Below are 18,281 nucleotides of genomic sequence, written 5' to 3' on the forward strand. Positions count from 1 at the left end.
TGGAGACTGTACATGGTCTTCTCCAGAAAGAAAATCACCGCAATAAAGAATCAAAAATCCAAGCGTCAAATTTGCCTCACACCCAAGCCTTGGACCGGCTATCGTGGAAAGTCATTTTGTCCGATTCCATGTACGAGTAGAAAATTTTGGGTGGATAAAAACGACACTCGTCAGGATTGGCAACCAAGTGCGCGCATTGGCAATTGGCAATTGGCAATCGGCATTGACAAGAATTGGCAAAGATCCAAGCATTTGCTTTTGCGGTGTCGTGGGTGTCTAGGTGGGAGCCGCATTGCCCATATGCTTTCCACCAAGCCAGTCCTTTTGCCGGGCAGGCCGCGCACGGCAATGGGCTTCCGGAATGGCGTTGCGTCGCAAATAGATACTAGTAACAGGAGTGCGTGCAATGCTTAACACTTCCTCGAATGTAACCGTCCATGATCTCATCCTCCTCTATTGACCATTCGGGCTTTTTTAATTTAGACCGAGCTGACGACTGCCAAATGTACCCGGACCATCTGCGGCTTTTAACGTCAACCACCTTTTTGACCGAGTCTCGACCACTTGCTACGGACATGGCAGAGGCAGTACCCGTACCCGTAAGCGATGTGCAGATGAGTTAGGTACCTGAGGTTCTGAAAGGTGCGCTCGTCTCTCCGTAAGTATTCTCGCATGGTTCATTTGAGAACAAGCAAACTGTTGCCCAGGATTCGTCCGGCCTGTATCATTGGGAGACCATTCAGTCAGTGTTGTCGAGTTCACGCTTGACCAAATACAGGTAGAAAGGGGATTACATTAGAAGTGATATAGTCAAGGGAGTATCTTATCTGGATTCATCTTATGCTTTGTGCCAGAACCTCGCATGCACAGATTGCAAAACACTGAAAACCATCCGGAACTGAAAGAGACGCTTTCGCTTTACCTTGATACCAATGCGCCATATGCCTTTATTGATAGGATCACTGTGGTAGAACCAGCAGACCGTATATCTGTGGACGAACGAAATGGCGTTTCCCGATAGACACTGTATGCTAGAGGGTATATAAGGGCAAACATTGGAATATCCCTGTACAGAACACCACTGGGCGCGAGAGCGATTCAGCAGGTGAAGTTTGCAAATAATCCTCCGTCCTCACAAGTCGAAGGATATTGATACGCTGTCGTGCTGGAGGGCTATGGTAATCGGGGTGTTGGTGAAACATGTGGTGACAGGCAAAAGGAACTCTAAGGCTGGCATCTGCCAGATGGCCCTCACGTCAGATGTGAGCGTGCCAAAGAGCTGCTGCTTAATACAGCTGCGTAAGGGCCTCCTCTCCGAAGGAGTCTTCCTTGCATGATAAGGGATGCTAGCCTTAATCGACTGTCGCCTGAGAGAAGATTGGGCAATATTTGTTGCCCCTCGGCCTTCTTGCCCGAAGAACGACGGTTCCAAACATTCGTATCTCCAGTGACAAGGTCTGATGTGAGTGGCAGCTGTAAGATGGAGAGTTTCCGAGCGTCGTGGCCTCGAAGATTGTGCTTAGCAGGTCGGGCCTGAGTATCTTAGGGCTTCCCCAATGAATAATGGGATCCATAGTTGCTGTGGCATCAACGGCGTTCATTTTGGACATCAGCTGAAGTAGAGCAGCATCAGAAAGCAAAAGGCGATGAAACTGCCCAAGATGATTCCATCCCTTCGCCGTTTAGTGCCAATTCTGGCAATCAATCCATTCACGCCAGGTATCTGTGCTGCCGCACTCGTGATACGTCGGTTTATACTGGCCAAAGTCTCTCGCTGTATGCCGAAATTCTCGTTGATGGCATATGCCTGAGCCAACACGCCATCAATCACACTGTGACTCTGGTCTAACCGTGCTCGTTCTTGAAGCATATATTCTGCTTCGGCCTCGGCCGGATTCGAACTTCGGAATGCGTCGATGTCTGACCTGACATTGGCGAGGAGATGTTGACGATCTCGTGCTTCGGATATAGACGATTTGATGCGACGGAGTTCCTGTCGGTGTTCGCTCAGGACTTCGCGGTGTCGGGCGAGGTTGTTCTGTTTCAAGGAAGATGTGCTCAAGGCGCTCTCAGAGTCGAGAAGTCTAGATAGCTGCGCGATTAAGCTGTCTCGCTGTCGACCCTTGTCAGAACCTAATAGAGTGTTCGATGCGGCATCCTCACCTTCTCCAGCAGTTCCACGATTTCCGCCTCGTTCCTTTGTTCTTCCTCCGATGGTTTAGCAGGGAGATTCGGGGTTGAAGCGAATTGAGAATACGTGTGGAATAAGGCTTCGGTCTGCACGTGTTGTTAGGACTGCATCAACTCGGTGGTTGACTTGCACCCACCTGACTCTCCAGTGTCCTGATCTGTTGACGCAGTTGCGCCCATCCTCCTCCGGCTGCCATTGTAAATATTGTACCGAAGCGAGACAAGAACTGGCAGTAATGCGATTATGACTTCGTGCCCATTCGCAATGTGGACGCTTCCATGGCGGACGCCGTTAAGCAACCTGCATGTAGGGGATGGAACTTTAGGCATCCCCTGCATGTGAAGTTCGGGACAATGACGAGGCTCAAACGCAACGTTGACGCTAACCTCAATCCGTGCACAGGACTTGCTGCTTTCCATCACGTGCGGAAAAGTAACTCTTGGCATTCGTTCCACACATTGCGAAAATTAGTCTCGTCGTCCAACGGCATCGACTTTGCGATACGACTCCTCTTCTCAACCACCCACCAAGTTTGACGTCGACAAGGTCTCAATACCAGCCAAGATGGTACGCCAGTTGCTATCCTGAAATCGTGCGCACCGTGAAATACTAACGCTTGGGTATAGTCGACCAATGCCAGAGTCAAGCCCGGCCAGCTATGGAGCAAGGGCAGAGATGATTTGAAGAAGCAACTGGACGAGCTGAAGACCGAGCTGGGCCAACTCCGCGTCCAGAAGATTGCAGGCGGTGCATCCTCGAAACTCAACAGAATGTACGTTTGCTCAACGAGCGTCTTGGACGGCGAAAGCTGCGATGGGGAAGAAGGAGACAGAATGCTGACTGGTTGGGAATACAGACACGACCTTCGCAAATCAATCGCCCGAGTCCTCACTGTCATCAACGCCAACCAACGACACCAACTGCGCCTGTTCTACGCAAAGAAGAAGTACCTCCCTCTCGATCTTCGACCAAAGCAAACTCGTGCCATCCGCCGACGATTGAGCAAGAAGGACGCCAGCAGAACCACTGAGAAGCAGAAGAAGAGATCGACACACTTCCCGCAAAGAAAGTATGCTGTCAAGGCTGAGGCGTAAATGAGTTGAAGACTATGATAGCACAAATTTTACGGAAGTGGGTGCCATTTCAAGCCGTTGTGCGTACTTCAGGGTTGGGACCAATTCGAACGGTGTTGCCAGGTTAATTCCTGAAATTCGCGCTTGAGACATCAACTTGCGCAGCATAGTTGCGGAATAGGCATGCCATGGAACGCTGAATTGCGAGGTATCCGCGTCTCGTCAATTCTTCATCGCAAGAACATGAAATATCAAAACTCTTGAAAGCACCGAGAATTCAGTTCATTCGCTTTACCTTCGACCGGAGGAACTTCTGACGACCCCTCGTGGTCTAGCTGATGTTATGAGACAGATCTATGACTGGAAAGCCGGACGGTGTCAGCACGGTGACCAGACTACATTGATGAATATCGCTCGTGATATCGAATCTCCCCAGATCCCGGAAATTCAAAAGCACAGATTGCTCCTGGCAGCGCCAGCATCTCCGTTCCCAAAATCCATGAAGAGGATGCTTCTCCAGATGTTGGTAGCTGTGCTGCAAGTCCATATCCAAACGCTCCCCTTCAGCTCTCACCACTATACTTCTTCCAAGGCTCAATGACCCAATTGCCATCACAGACACATTTGGTCAGCAGCGCACCGACCGTCTTGCTCAACCAGTCCGGTGGCGGCACCACAATGTCCGCGCTGAAACTTCCGCATCGTAGACACCGTCTTACAATCGGCTCATCCGTCCCACCAGGCTCCAACACTCCCTTGAGTATGGGCCTCTTCCTATGCACATCATAAATGACCCTCCTCCCCTTGACATCGTCAGGCAGCTTCCCAAGCACATCATGATTCAAGAAGACATAGTCCAAATCCACCCGGTCCGTAAACAACTTTAACCTGTCCAGCAACATCTTCGCCCTCAGCCCAGCCTGACTATTAAATAACTTGGTCAGCAAAAGCTTGATCGTGCCCTGGTAGGACTCCGGCACGACGCCCGTAGCCATCATTTCGAGCTGTCGCACCGTCGTCGCGGCAATGTCGCCATCAACATCACCCGCTGCAGCCCATCTAAACTCCAAAATCGCCTCAATAGCCTGAAAGGTAATCCCTTTGCCCGTGGTGTGCTGCTGAATCGTCTGCAATACCTGTAATTGATGCCGCGTCTTGGGCTCCGCGTTCTTCGCGTACGCGCGGACAGCTCTGATGAACGCGACCAGGAAGACCCTCGAACAATGAATATTCAAAACCAGCGCGACAAGCCCCTGGCTGCCATCCCCCTTGACATCGCCCAGCCGCCCGGTCTTGCTGTCGAACATTTCAGGGTTCGTCTCACGATCACTGACTTCTAGGATTGCGCTGATGATCCATCGGATCACCGCCAACCCCCAGCGGATGTTCAGACATAGCATGTCCGTGTAGTCCTGGGACACGGTGAGGCTAGCATGCTGCACATCGCGCAGGTTCATGAACAGCAGTGTCGCCGTGTGGCGGATGTTACTCGCCACCCAGGCCCACTGGGCGCTGAGCGACCAGCACCCGACTCGTCCGTCGGTGGTTGTGATCGATGTGAGCTGGGGACTGTATGCGACGAGGAGCGCGTGGTAAGCCATGACGCGACCCATGACTTGTTTGTGGAAGATTCGCTCTAGCTCGGACCCTTGCGTCTTCTCGTTGATGAATTCTGTATCTCTAAAGAGTGTTCGGTACATGGCCATCACCACTGACGGTAGAGTGTCGTGCGGAAGGGTGTGTAGTGCACACATCAGCACGTCGTCAATGCTCGCGTTGCTCCAGCAGGCACGGGCGAAGGCGAGGTTCAATGCGGCAATGGCGGCGTCGAGGTGTGGGTCGAGAGGTTGCTGAGTCGGGCCTTGGACCTGGAATTCCATTGCAGCAAGCTGGGTTTTGTCGTCGTTGCCGACATCAGCCCTAAGGCATGCGTTGATCGAAAATGCCGGAGAGTATATGTTGGTATAAGGATAAGTGAATCCTGATTGCGCCATTGAGGCGGTTTCTGTAATAGATGCGGCATAAGAAAGAGGAGAGAAGTCATCTGAACTTAAGAAATCGGTACGATTTTCCGACGTTGTTATGACGAATGCTTGTATCCCGTCAACATGATGAACTGTGACAATGGCTTGTTCGGCCTTTTCTAGCTGGGCTTGAATGGTCAGGATGGGAACATGGCCAGTCATGCCAGAGCCTTTAGTGGGCAAACTCTCAAAGAGGGGATGGAGTTTCTGCTCAACAGATGTGAGTGTCCACTTCTTGATCATACTGCCGGCAAGGTACCCTGGATCGCCGATATTCACGGTTTTATTGATGCCTGTGAGGATCGCGACAACAGCTGGTTGTGCAGAAGGTTCCTTTTCGGCCTCCGGGCTATGCATCAATTCCAGGTGACTGAGATGCCACGAATCTGGGTCATAGAGGTCGGGCATAGTAGGTGATCCTGGTGGTTGAGCGAACACCTTGGTGGAAACGAATTCGAAGCTCAAAGCAGGAAGGTTATTCTCACTGAGCTTTAATGGGTTCCAGTCGATCGACATGTAGCAAACCGAGATCTCGCCTTCCAAAGAGTGCACCGCAATCATCATTTTCTGGTCTGCGGTCAGGGTGAGACTTGCGTGGCTGTAGAGCATATCGTTTGTGGTTGACAAGTGTCCGGCAGATCTGAGATACTGCCCATCGTTTCGTTGATACCAAAAGGCCACTGTACCGGAGCGATGCACCACCACAAGACCGCGTGAGAAGAATGGACCGAGCGGTTTTGCTCTGGAGTTGGTATGCAGCCATCTTGTGTCATTCTTGGTGGCATGAGTGACAACATTTCGTGGTCTCTCCTGACGGTCTTGGTTCAACCAGGCCATACCAATGATCTGAGCGCTGTCATGAATCTCATCGAGGTTGTTAGGCTTCCCGAGCATGAACCGATTTAATGCTAGGTGGGAGCAGTGGTAGATGCATAGTCTCCCCTTCGCATCGACAATTGCAAGCTCGAGTCCGTGGCCGCTGAAAAGAAGGCCGACAGCGTCCTCGAACAGAGTAGGTAAGGTAACTCGCTCGTAGAGTTCCCAGGATTTAGACTCACAGCTGAAACGAAGGCACCCTACCCGAACCTTCGAGCTATCATCTGATATCGTTGCAATATGTCCGAGTCTCGACCATGCTACACGTTCCTGGTAGCCGCAAAACCATCTTCGTTGCAGCTGTTCGATGATAGTCGGATCTGGGGGAGGCCCAACATTCGCAGCCGCATTCAGACCATTGGTCGGATCAAGTTGTTGAATTTGCTGCTCAAGGGTATTCTGATCAAAAAATGCCTCTGAGGCAAAGTCGTCCGTTTGTTCTAGCTGATTTTGTTTAAGCGGTTCCAATTGCTCCATGACCGCCTCTGACAACTCATAGTAGGAGTCGTCTCTCGGTTGTATCTGCTGCTCGGGGATAGTAGGATCAAATAGCGATGCCCAGTCTAGCTGCTCTGGTCGAATTCGAGCGAACTGTTCAGTGAATAGGCCAGACTCATTCTACGAGTCTTTGTCCATATCCATTTTGGCACGTTTTCTTCCGAGATATTTTTTTCAAGGACCAATGAGAGACAGTGGCGGAGTCTCAGCGCAATGGCGAGGCAATGCGACGTGATGCGCTTGCATAAATTTGTCGAGCGCGTGAAGATATGAATAATGTCACCTTCAACTGTGAAGCCTTCACGGGCGGCGAGGCAGAAATTCCGTTTGAAGTCGTGGAAGTCGTGGGAGCCGAGTGGAGCTGGCCTCGTGGCTCCAGTAGCTTGTCTGAGCACCGGACGAGGCAAGCCACAGGGCTCGTTCTGGTGGTAGCCGGGGTAACAGTCGACAGCCTGAATTCTTGCGAGATGATGCAAGGATCTCTTCAAATATGGAACATGCAGATGCTCGGGTTGGTGCTAAAGAGCGTTGTATGGTTGCCAAAAGGCTGATATGTCCATAGGAGACCTTTTGTCAAGCTGATCAGACAGACTTGGTGCTCACGTTAGAGAATGGACTTTTGTACTGGAGTTCCGTGATACTGCAATGTGTGACGTTTCCGGTCGGGCAGCCATGCAAGGCACCAAGTTGATGCCCATCCTTGCCTAGTGAGGCCTATGGAGCCCTAAAAATTAGACCGTAGACAGGCGTCGACAGGCGACCACCGCCCATGGTCAGCCTCTTTTAGCCGCCCCCAGAGCCCGCCAGAGCCCAGTTCCTTTCTTGGGTACCCGTAACCACCACTGACCTCGACCCCAAGACTTCCTCTTATTGGTCCAATTCTTGCCTTTGTTGTTTCGAGTCCTCGTTTCGCTTTGTGTTGCGCATCTCGTCGGCAGTCCGGCTGCTGCAATTGTTGTGGGTTCATGGCTGTTTTTGGTGGATGTTTTGCATCTGCTGTTGTTCCCTCTCCCGCTCATGCAGCCGCTGACGCTTGCTTCTCCCTCCACTCATCATCTCGCTCCCAAGTGAATCCAAGGCAGGGTCCCCCAGATCACTGGACAGATCCCAGTTCCAGCCTCATCGCAAAACTGCGCCTCTCATTCTTCTCTCAGCTCACCATCACCTCACTTGACTCTGGCGGCCAACTCTCACTCATTCTTCATCAATCCCATACCTCGGCGGGCCCTTATTAACACCTTATTCGAGTCGCAATTTGGTCACCATCTCAACTAACAATTTTAAACCCTCGACGTTGGTCGCTCCTTCCTCTACCCAAGTCATGCGATAGATCACTCACCACACCGCACAACGACAACAACAACCATGGACACCGACGAGATTTCAGATTTATCCTCTCCCCTAAGCTCTATACCAAGCTCTCCACTCAGTTCTCCTCCGAGTTCGCCGGTCTTGCCTCCTGGCTTTCAGGTTCTCACTCCTCCACCTTCACAGCATGCCGGTGACGATATGCCTCCTGCTCGCAAACGCAGAAAAATCGAACCGAGAACAAGAACCACACAACACCTCGATCTCACTTCCGACACTGCGCAGTCAGACTATGATCGCACAGATGCTCTAGATACACTACTCAAAGCTCTGCGAAACAGGAAAAAGATTGTTGTCATTGCAGGAGCAGGGATTTCTGTCTCAGCTGGAATCCCTGATTTCAGATCTTCCCATGGCCTGTTCAACAGCCTCAAAGGCGAGCACAAATTGAAGAGCTCCGGAAAAATGCTGTTCGATGCTTCAGTCTACAAGGATGACCACTCCACCTCGAGTTTTCACGATATGGTGCGGAAACTCTCCAAGATGTCTGAGAACGCCAAGCCGACTGCTTTTCACCGTTTTCTCGCACGCCTGTCAGTGGAAGGGCGATTGCTGCGGCTATATACACAGAATGTGGATGGTTTAGAAAGCTCTCTTCCGCCCCTTGCAACTCAAGTACCCCTTAATCACAAAGCGCCATGGCCGCAGACTATTCAGCTACATGGTGGGCTCGAAAAGATGATGTGTCAGAAATGCAGACACATCTCCGACTTTGAGGCGCACCTCTTTGACGGACCAACCCCTCCTCTGTGTCCTCAGTGCGTCGCTGCCGATGCGCTCCGAACGAAACATGCTGGCAAGCGAAGTCACGGCGTTGGGAAATTGCGACCGAGAATTGTTCTCTACAACGAGCACAATCCAGACGATGAGGCGATTGGAGCAGTGACTACAGCTGACTTTCGAACAAGACCTGATGCAGTAGTTGTGGTGGGAACAAGCATGAAAATCCCGGCAGTGCGCAGAATTGTTCACGAGATGTGCCAGATCGTCCGAGATCGCAGAGAGGGCACCACGATATGGATCAACCGAGATCCGGTTCCGCCAGGAAAAGATCTCGAAAATTTGTGGGATCTGGTTGTGAAGGGCGACAGCGACGAGGTCGCACGTCTGGCAGCCTTGCGGGAATGGGATAATCCAGCCGTCGATCTGGTCGAAAATTACACCACCGCCGATTTGGAGAGGGTCAAATCAAGTCAAGGACAAATAGAGATTGTCATCCCGACCTCCCCGAAGAAGGCTGAAAAGAACGTCAAAGACAAGCCTGTCCAGCGGTTACTACCTTCTGTCGAGGTTCACTCAATGACACCCCCACGCAGTCAGAACGGCGGTTCACCCCGAAAGTCATCGGAAGACAGACAGACAGTTTCTTCGTCGCCTCTGCGTATCAAGCTCAAAGTTGGGGAGCGAAGCAAGCAGGCAGCAGCGGCACAAGTCAAGAATCCAGCAAGCACTGGAAGATCTATTGCCGATGTATTAGGCGGCAAGGAGAATCCTAGAAAGCCGGACCACAAGCCCAAAACTTCACTTAACGGGAACCCAAAAGTCACCAAAATCCGAGCATCGATGAATTCTCGAAATCTCTTGACCCAGCAACGCATCAGTGGCAAGATCACTAAATCTACGGTATCGGTAGAGATTACGCAATCATACAAGAAGGCTGCACCTGAGCCGTTATCACCACGACGGGATTCCAACGAGATGCTGATTCCACCTCAGAAGTCCGGCTACTCGAGCGTGGAAGTCAGTCCAGCGCCAGAAACGCCTCCTTCGATGAGCGGAGAATGGAGGAACAGCGAAACAATCTCTCCCACAGGACGGATACCATCGGATATGGTTCGATTATTGAACTGAGGAGGCACAATCATGATCCCCTCTTCTCGATGCCCCGGGCGTTCAGAGTTATCGCAGCTCCACGAACTGATTGTCATGCCCACCATCATGTGCCGATGCACGAGAGCTTTGATAGAGTGGAACCTGCAACCCTTGACAAGAGCAGTTGAAAGGGGTGCGTGCAGAACGACGTCGTATTTGTGGTTATACTATGGTCTGTCATGTCTTGAGATGCGAGACAGCATAACTTGGCTTATCTTTTAGCGATTGCATGCATACAAGGAAGGGCCACACATGAGCCTGGGAAAATGGGCTTCAGGCTAGTGGAGAGTCATACTCGTGCATTTTACAGTGGCTGGATGATATGGTAGCATGGCTTGGATTTTAGCAGAGCATGCAACAGTATCCTAAAAGCATAGAATACTCCGGAGCTGGACTACAACCACTCCTAGTCCGAGATATACACCCGACATCATTCCCTTTCTTGGCTCAGGCTTCTAAGAAACAGTGAACAAAACATGTTCATCGGAAAAGTACTGCAGCTAGGGGAAAGTCAGTCCTGCCACAGGGACACGACCGATGAGAAAATGAAGTTAGGAAGACCATTTAATATTCCAGGAAACTGCAAGTATCTGCAATATTACATACATGGTGTCTCTAGAATTGCGACTCCTTGACGCCGAGCTCCTGGATATCGCCGTTCCATTTCCGCCTTTTCAAATGCCACGCCGTAAGTATCGTGAGCGTATATATAGTAGCTGAATAACAAAGGAAAATGCTGGCTCATCAACGTGTCGTCCTCGATCATCAAATTTTCCGTTCACAGCGCCTGGCCAAGTCCCATTTGCGGATATCTGTCTCCTCCCGCGAGATCACTTGCCCTCAGCCTTCTCGCTTCTTTCGGACCGCCGCTTCCTCCAATTCCTCCGATCCCCGAATCACGCATATAATTGCCACTGTTCCTTGGGCTCGAACTCCGTCTCTGTCCCTGTTTCTGCCTCTGCCAGCCACTCGGCATCCCAGAACTCATCCTCCAATTCGAGTCAAAGTCGTGCGGGTGGTCAAATGCAGGGGCAAAGTCCGCGCCGTCCAAGGACATCAACGAACTCGTGTTATTCACCCTCGGTAACGGCGGGGGCGTCGGCGTGCTATCCCTTCGCGCTGCTTTTGGCGGATCGTAGTCAACCTCATACTGTCCGCTCTCACGCCGAGGGACATTCATGTGCGGGTAGCCGTTATCGCCGACTACGCTCTTGTCGGGCATCGAGTTCTGGGCTGCGAAGGAGCCGTAGTGGTCTGCCCCAGCCCCTGGGGGGTAGGTATCAAATGGAGTATCGTCGTATTCGAAGCTATATCGGTTACGGCTGTTGCTAGGGCTGCCGCCACTGCGGGTGCGGGAGCGGCGGCTTGGTAAAGCGTTCACGCCTCGGGCCTTGCGTAGTGACTCGGGTCGGATTTCGCTGGACAATGGGCTGGGAACGGCCGGGCGGTTGGGATTGTTGAACATCGGAGCGACAGTGCCCGGACCGCTGTCGCGCCGAGGGCTGCGGGCGGGCGGGGCAGGGGGTAAAGCGGAAAAGGCTTGTTGTGGTTGTGAATCGTGCTGACCACGGATGAGTGGTTGCTCCGGTTCGTCAGCCAAAGGGGGTTCGACAGCAAGGACATCGTGGTAGGGATTGGTCGGGAGGTCGTCGCTGTAGGAATTGCGGTTGTTTGAATGTGCCGACGACGCGGACTGGTTAGAGTCTTTGCGCTGCCTTGTTGACGACTGGTCTTTAGGACTCTGGCTGCGGGGCTGGGTATGCTCGCTGCTTCGCCTTCCCGATTGATGACGGTCGTGCTGGTGTGCGAGAGCTACGCCGGCAGCGGCCCCTGCTGCAAGTTCGGCCGCGTCCAGGCTTCGGTGGTGGCCATGCCCAGAGCCAGCGGGCGCGTATTCCTGGTCGAAAGTTGCATTGGCCCTGGCGGCGTCCCGACCAAAGCTACGCTGGCTTTCACCACTATTCCGTGCAGGAAACTTAGGTAAAGCAGCTGCTTCGGCGGCAGGGTCAACAGGGGACACTGGCGAATAGGGCCATGCTTCACTGTTGTTCACATAGTTGACCGGGACTGGTTTTCTATGGATCTGGCGAGGAACTTGAGGCTCGGCGGTTTTCTCGCCGCGGGGACTGTTCTCGACCCTTTTGTGGTTCTTCTTGTTGTGGTCATGATGCATCAAGCCTGCCCCGACGGCAGCTCCAGCTACACCTGCGGCACCCGCGTCCTTCTTGAATGTAATAGGTGTAGCGCTGGATGTGAAGCCTTTGGGCCAGCTTGTCGGTCTGGCGACTGCTACCTCTTTCTCATTCAGAAAAGGCTCATCGCCCGGAACCATTCCATCGGTCAGACCGGCTCGAGAGTTCGGTGCAGTCCTCCTGGGTGCAGGTGGGACGGGCACGAAAGGATTCTCAAGATCATCATAATTGCGGAAGGCTGGATGCTCCGACATGAGAGGTGCAGAGCCAGAGGCACCCAGCGCATGATGCGAAGAGTTCTTGCTCTCGGGAATGTCTGACTGCCGGTTCAGTCTCCAGCTTTCAACTTCGTCGTCGCCGGGGGAGAGTGCACGATGACGTGGCAACTCGCCACGCCGACGTCTCCGGCATAGCAGTACAGCCAAGATGAACAGCCCAACAGCAAGAGCGCCCAGCACCGTGCCTAGGATAATTGCTAACTTGTGGTCGTGGTTCGTTCCGGATCCTCTTGACAGCGGCGTGCTCGTCTCGGCCGTCACTCCCACTACTGAAGATGTCCCCAAAGCCGACGGTGACAGAGACGTAGCAGTTATTGAAGATATGTGTGAAGAAGTCGCAGAGCTCGAATGTAGAGTTGACGTCGAGGCTGAAGACGAGGTCGAGGACGAGACCACAGAAGTAGCTGAGCTTGTTGATGGAGTGTTCGTTGCGGTTGTAGTCGGTGACTCGGATGTTGTTGAGGCTTCGACTGTTGAGGAAGAGTCTGTTGTACCTTGGGAGGCTGCCGAGGCGACGGAGGATAGTATTTGAGTGACCTCCGTATAGACTGAGTATGCCTCGGAGACAAAGATACTCAACAGGTCATCATTTTGCGCCGCGACCACGGGTAGTAGACATGGTACAACCACGAAAATCGTAACAGGCTTCATTGTCTCAACACCAATGCTTCAAAACCTGATTAGGATTTGCGATTCCCTGTCAACCTCCTCTCTGCAATGAAGTCTTGCTATGCGGGCACACGATGTTTGATTGAAGACAGCAGAAGTCAGCAGCAACCAGTAATGCACGCCATGGCGATACTTGCGAAGAGAACAAAGAGCAGTGTTTTTTGAGACGCAATCGTCACAGTAGTTTTTGAACCATGCCACCTACCTGCATTGATATGCATCGCTGCCGATCTTTCAATCGTAAAGCCTACGCCTCACAAGGGTCTCACGAGGGTCTCTGGAGCCCTGGGCGGCAGATACATGGTACAGCGGTGCGCTCGCTAAAGCATGGTGAGCAGGTAGTCAACAAGCATCATGGCCAGTAGGATGGCCTTCTGACGTTCTGGAACAGACCGGCCGGATCTGATTGCCATTCTTTTGAGGATAGTTCCGAAGCGATCCTGGGACAGGCGTTGATCACATATATCCGAGGGAAGAGTTTCATGATGTGAGTGGATGGGAATTTGAAGTCTGGATGGGCGTAGGAGACAGAAAGACGGCATCATAGGACAAGTTGTGATGATCTTTATGCAGGGACAACTCGTTTCCTGTGGCGTGAGTGGTTCGTTTTGTGTGGCTGCGTGGCGGTGCAAGACTGTCTATCGGGCTAGAGACCTAGAGAAGCACCAGTGGCAAAACTCGACCAACATCTCCAGGGTTTCAAACCACTACCCAGGATCAAGAGCTATCATTTGAAGAACGAGAACAAGACGTTGGACATGGCCGCCCGGAACAGCATCTCCCGGAGTGTTCCTGGTGGATGGGCTGACCCTGCGCTTTGTCGACCCAAGCCCACATACTCGAGCTCTCCATGGTCATGCATGGTCAGTTAAAGATGGGCAAAATCGGATCGGCGACAAAAGGCATTAGTATTTTTAGGTACATGCTTTGGCTAAAGTGTGTTTTTCTGCATTTCTCCGGCAAGCTCAGTAACTATTTGCGGCAAGTCGACGCTGCGGGATGAAATAGATGATGTGCTTGGACGGAATCGTGGGCTTGCTTCTGATTCACCACGTTTCGTATGCCTGGTCGGTCTGTTGCCACGAGTGCCCTATGCAGTATTGATTAGCATTTGATTGTATCGGACAAGAGTCTCGCGGGAATCTACCGTCTACTCGTAGATGATTGCGCAGATGAGTCGCGCGAGTCTGATGTACGAGGCGATGGTAGTAGTGGAAGGGCAGTCCATACTTATTGTCTGACTAAATGTTTGATCCATGTCGCAGGTAGCATCTTAACGAATCGGTAGATGAAAGGAGTAATATTTTCCTCTGTCAGACTTCCAATTTAGAGAGACGAAGACACTTACCGCCCGGATGGCGGGCAGTTGAGAGGTTGGATTTTGCGCTGTCGGACTCGCCGCCGGATGTTATAATAGAAACATAGACTACATCGTGATTGCTCTCTTGGTCATCTGTTGTTCAAGGCTGTTCCGTCAAAGTCCGCCGGACCGCCGTGATGTACTACCCACACGGGGACGGAGTCAAGCCCTCCAGACCCAGGGAGATACCCAATTTCACGCTGTCTGCTTCAGTTCGACATTGATATATGCACGTGATTGGGCGGCTTGTTCAACCGGTGAGTGTTTGGGTGAGCGTCTCCCACTTTCTCCTTATCTCTGATAAAGTGTTCCAAGACCACCGAGGCCTATGTCAGGTGATCAGTGTACCATAGTAGTCATGACCATAGTACCTGTGGAACCAGCTGACGGATGTGCCATTCCTGAAATCATACGTCGGACTAGATCAAAAGGGCAATAGCCGGCTGCCTTGATTGCAATGCAGCCAATAAATCACCACAACACAAGGACCAAGGTTCCACTAGGCTCAAGCCAAAATCGTCCCCCGACTGTCAACACTTCCCGGTGATGTGCTCAGCATCCACTCTTTGCTCACAGGCTCTTCCTGCCACTGGGTTCTGGGCCGTTTGCTGGCCGCCCCCCTTCCACTTCCACTCCCTTGCCTGCCCACCTGCCCTTCCTCCTCGCCTTTCCCCTTCCCTCCTCTCCTTCTCTCCCTTGCTCTTGCTTTCTGCGCCTCTGCGGCAGACCTGCACCTCCCTAAACTTATCACTTTACAACTCACCTGTACTCTTTGTTTGCTCGTACCACTTCTCGCCTGCCTGCCTGCCTGCCTGCCTTCCCTCACAACGGATTCTTTCCACCATTTCTTCCTGCTTTACAATTTTAATCTCCTCTTCCTTTTGCCGGTATCTCTCGCCACCATTCGACCTGTACACTTTACCTTCCGAATCTCGGGAACGTCTGTCTGCCATTAGGGATCCGCTGATCCGCTTATCCGCATCTTCTGCGTCATTCATTCCACTCCCAACGACCATCTGTCCTCTACTCCGATCGACATCGACCTTTCTTGCCTTCCCTTGACGTCTCACTATTCTCACATTCGCTATTCTCAGTTACTCTGGCGCTGCGCGCTCTTTGTTACACCATTATAATCCTTGTAATTCACGACGAGATCGCCTGTACCCCATATATCTGTATTTGAACCGCCAACCAGACCGAACTACCTTCATTTCAGTTCAACCCAGTCTGTCTAAGCGTTGGGAATCGTTGTCGTGAATCAGAAGACTTGCAAACAACGGAAGCTATTGTCTGAGGATATTGTTGACGAAAGCGTACGGCAGAAGGATAGAAACATATGGGCAGTGGCGGAACTTCTAGTCTGCAATGACTAAATGGTCCAGATGATCAATCTGAAAACGCCGAGACTTTCACGCGTTGTACCGAGGAGCGCTCAAACATGTTGCGCCTGCTTTCCTGGACAGGTTGTGACAAAGCCGCCTCTCCAGAAATGAGAATGTTTGTTCCCAAACAAGACTCTTCAGGTTCCGGTGCCATCACCATGCCTTCCAAGCACAAGCGGAAACAGTCTGGCGATCAGCAAGGTCAGTCAGAGAGGAAACGGGCCAAGGTTGCGGAACGCAGCAACCAAAAACCTGCCCTGATAAGTTCTGCCCATGCGCCGTCCATGTCCAGCGAAGTACAGACAAACAATGCTTCGCCAAGCGCGAGCGAGTCACCCTCTTTTCTACCCACTCCCCCAGATATCAAGATGGAGGACACTGAATTAAAGGATGTGAGTTTGGACAGCAAGGAGACACCTGCTCCGACGGACGCTGTGGCGGCCAAACGCCTCGAATCCATACGCGACGTCATTCAAACTCAAATCAGCCTTGAAGTCCTGCTCAAACACAAAGAACTTCGCCTCATTGATCAAGAAATTGCAAAATGTCAGGCGTCGTTGGAGCAGTTAAGGAGGTGTAGAGAGATACCTTACCCAGCTACTCAACAGCCTTCGCTGCTGGTAAGCAACGGAACTGGTGCTGCTTTGCGCACTGCCTTCCCTACGCCGCTTCCTCAGTCTCCTGCTCCTTGGGGTGTGACCGACGGTCCTTACTCGCGTCATTATGCAAAGTGGCTCCTTCCAGATACTCGGTTCGATGGCGGGGTCGAGCCAGAAACCTTGAGCAGGGTTCCAGCCGGCAAAGCCCCTATGAAATCAAGGTCAATGAGAGGAAGCTTTGAGATGCCCCCAACATCAAGCAATTCGCGTTCAGGTCGAGGCGGGAAACTGAAGGCCTTGCCACCTGGATATGGTCAGCCTAAGGAAAAGGCCACAGGGCCTATGATCGTCAAGCGAAAGTCGGATGGCCTGACCGTAAAACTGATCTGTCCGGATTGTGGTAGACATGATTTCGGAAGTGCTCAGGGCTTTATCAATCATTGTCGTATCGGACATGGCAGGAGTTTTGCTAGTCACGATGCAGCAGCTGATGCTTGTGGAGAGCCGGTGGAAGTTGATGAGTCTGGAGCAGTCATTGGTGCCGAACCTACCGCGACGCCGACAACAGGAAACGTTCACCCACTTATCCGTTCTGCGAAGCTACTGCAACCTTCGCCGCCTAAGAATGGTTCCCAACTCCCGAAGTCCCCTCCACCCGACCCGGCCAGGACGAAAGATGTGTCTCCTGATTTTAAGGGATCAGTTTTGACGCCGAACCTTTCAGACCTGGTTAGAAGCCGAGGATTGGGGATCGATCTAGAGGGCATGGTTTCCGAGGCGAAAACTAAAGTCGAGCTGCCTGATTGCGGTTCCGACGAGGATGAAATGGATGTGGATATCCCCATGCAAACTACAGCTCAAGGCCGCCATCCACAAGTCGCAGGATCCAAACAGCCGCCAAGATCGACCAAATCTCCAATATCTTCACCATTGCTGAGCACAAACATGTCAAGGACACCGAATACGCGCGCAGAATTGCCGCAATATGATGGAAGTGGCGATACTCTCGTTCACCACCGTCCTAGAGGAATGCATCTTCCAATGACACAGCCCCAGGCCACTGATCTGCAACCATCGGATCCTTCGCCGACCAGCGAGTCTAACCAAGCTCCCAGCCTCGTCGATGATGACGAAGAATACGAACCCCATTCTCCGACTAGCAGCTCGGTGTCTGACGAGCACGACGATGGGGAGGTGGAATTCGAGATCCAAGGGGACGACGACGATGCTCGGAGTGTTCTGCATGGACCGGAGTTCCATCCTACTCAACCGAGTTGCGCTCAACCGGCCAGACCTACCACTCATGTCAGACGGCCTTCGGCTATACGACGGCATGGAGAGGAACGGGAAGAGAAGCATGTCAGCTTTGTAAGCCCGAGTCCTGCGCGGGATATTCCGACGGCTCGTCAAGGCGGAGATGGGAGAAAACGCAGGACCTAGCGCTAGAACAGAGAGGTTTCGATTCTCTAGACATCGGTTGTTTGAAGAATTATGTGCAGCATTTTCGGAGTCTCCTGGAGGAGTATGTGTTCGTACTCGGCAAGCACGACTGTAAGGCGTCAGCCAGAGCCTTTGGGTACAGAATGAGTGACTGGCCTGGAGAAGGACTGCAGTATCGTGATTGTATGTTGACCATAGTCACGAGATGTGTGAGCGATAGAGGCAGTGCCAAGTCAAGCTTTGTGCTTGCGATTCAATATGAAAGACTCAACTCTATGAAGTGTTTTGATCCATAGCGAGCCAAGGTTGTGAATTTCGGTCCTTTGACCCCCAAGCTGGTGGGACCTTCGCAAGGCTGAAGAATCGTACCGTAGCGTGGGCGGCCTCGTAATTGCGTCAGATGTTTCTGGAATCGCCAAGGCTCATTCAAATGCTCATCTCATTGTTTGCTTGCTGTCT

General features: G+C 52.1%; 6 protein-coding genes across 6 annotated transcripts; 3 read left to right on the forward strand and 3 right to left on the reverse strand.

The window, feature by feature from the left end:
- Positions 1–227: 227 nt before the first annotated feature.
- PV05_08399 (uncharacterized protein) lies at positions 228–2,511 on the reverse strand. The gene is made up of 3 exons (XM_013457908.1): positions 2,328–2,511; positions 2,164–2,277; positions 228–2,113 (listed from the first exon to the last, which is right to left on the reverse strand). Exons 1-3 carry the CDS (start codon positions 2,385–2,387, stop codon positions 1,610–1,612), a joined length of 678 nt encoding a protein of 225 aa, XP_013313362.1. The 5' UTR covers positions 2,388–2,511; the 3' UTR covers positions 228–1,609.
- A 173-nt stretch (positions 2,512–2,684) lies between these two features.
- On the forward strand, positions 2,685–3,582 carry PV05_08400 (60S ribosomal protein L35). The gene is made up of 3 exons (XM_013457909.1): positions 2,685–2,758; positions 2,818–2,963; positions 3,048–3,582. Exons 1-3 carry the CDS (start codon positions 2,756–2,758, stop codon positions 3,283–3,285), a joined length of 387 nt encoding a protein of 128 aa, XP_013313363.1. The 5' UTR covers positions 2,685–2,755; the 3' UTR covers positions 3,286–3,582.
- On the reverse strand, positions 3,549–6,960 carry PV05_08401 (uncharacterized protein). The gene has a single exon (XM_013457910.1). It carries the CDS (start codon positions 6,639–6,641, stop codon positions 3,828–3,830), a length of 2,814 nt encoding a protein of 937 aa, XP_013313364.1. The 5' UTR covers positions 6,642–6,960; the 3' UTR covers positions 3,549–3,827.
- Positions 6,961–7,634: 674 nt separating this feature from the next.
- Positions 7,635–10,363, forward strand: PV05_08402 (uncharacterized protein). The gene has a single exon (XM_013457911.1). The coding sequence runs from the start codon at positions 8,028–8,030 to the stop codon at positions 9,879–9,881; it is 1,854 nt and encodes a 617-aa protein (XP_013313365.1). The 5' UTR covers positions 7,635–8,027; the 3' UTR covers positions 9,882–10,363.
- Positions 10,364–10,680: 317 nt separating this feature from the next.
- On the reverse strand, positions 10,681–13,562 carry PV05_08403 (uncharacterized protein; the record flags this gene model as incomplete). The annotated part of the gene is made up of 1 exon (XM_013457912.1): positions 10,681–13,562. The coding sequence occupies exon 1, from the start codon at positions 13,021–13,023 to the stop codon at positions 10,681–10,683; it is 2,343 nt and encodes a 780-aa protein (XP_013313366.1). The 5' UTR covers positions 13,024–13,562.
- Positions 13,563–15,074: 1,512 nt separating this feature from the next.
- On the forward strand, positions 15,075–18,102 carry PV05_08404 (uncharacterized protein). The gene has a single exon (XM_013457913.1). The coding sequence runs from the start codon at positions 15,840–15,842 to the stop codon at positions 17,820–17,822; it is 1,983 nt and encodes a 660-aa protein (XP_013313367.1). The 5' UTR covers positions 15,075–15,839; the 3' UTR covers positions 17,823–18,102.
- The last annotated feature ends 179 nt before the right edge of the window (positions 18,103–18,281 follow it).

The sequence above is a fragment of the Exophiala xenobiotica genome (assembly GCF_000835505.1).
Source record: "Exophiala xenobiotica strain CBS 118157 unplaced genomic scaffold supercont1.5, whole genome shotgun sequence".
Lineage (NCBI taxonomy): Eukaryota > Fungi > Ascomycota > Eurotiomycetes > Chaetothyriales > Herpotrichiellaceae > Exophiala > Exophiala xenobiotica.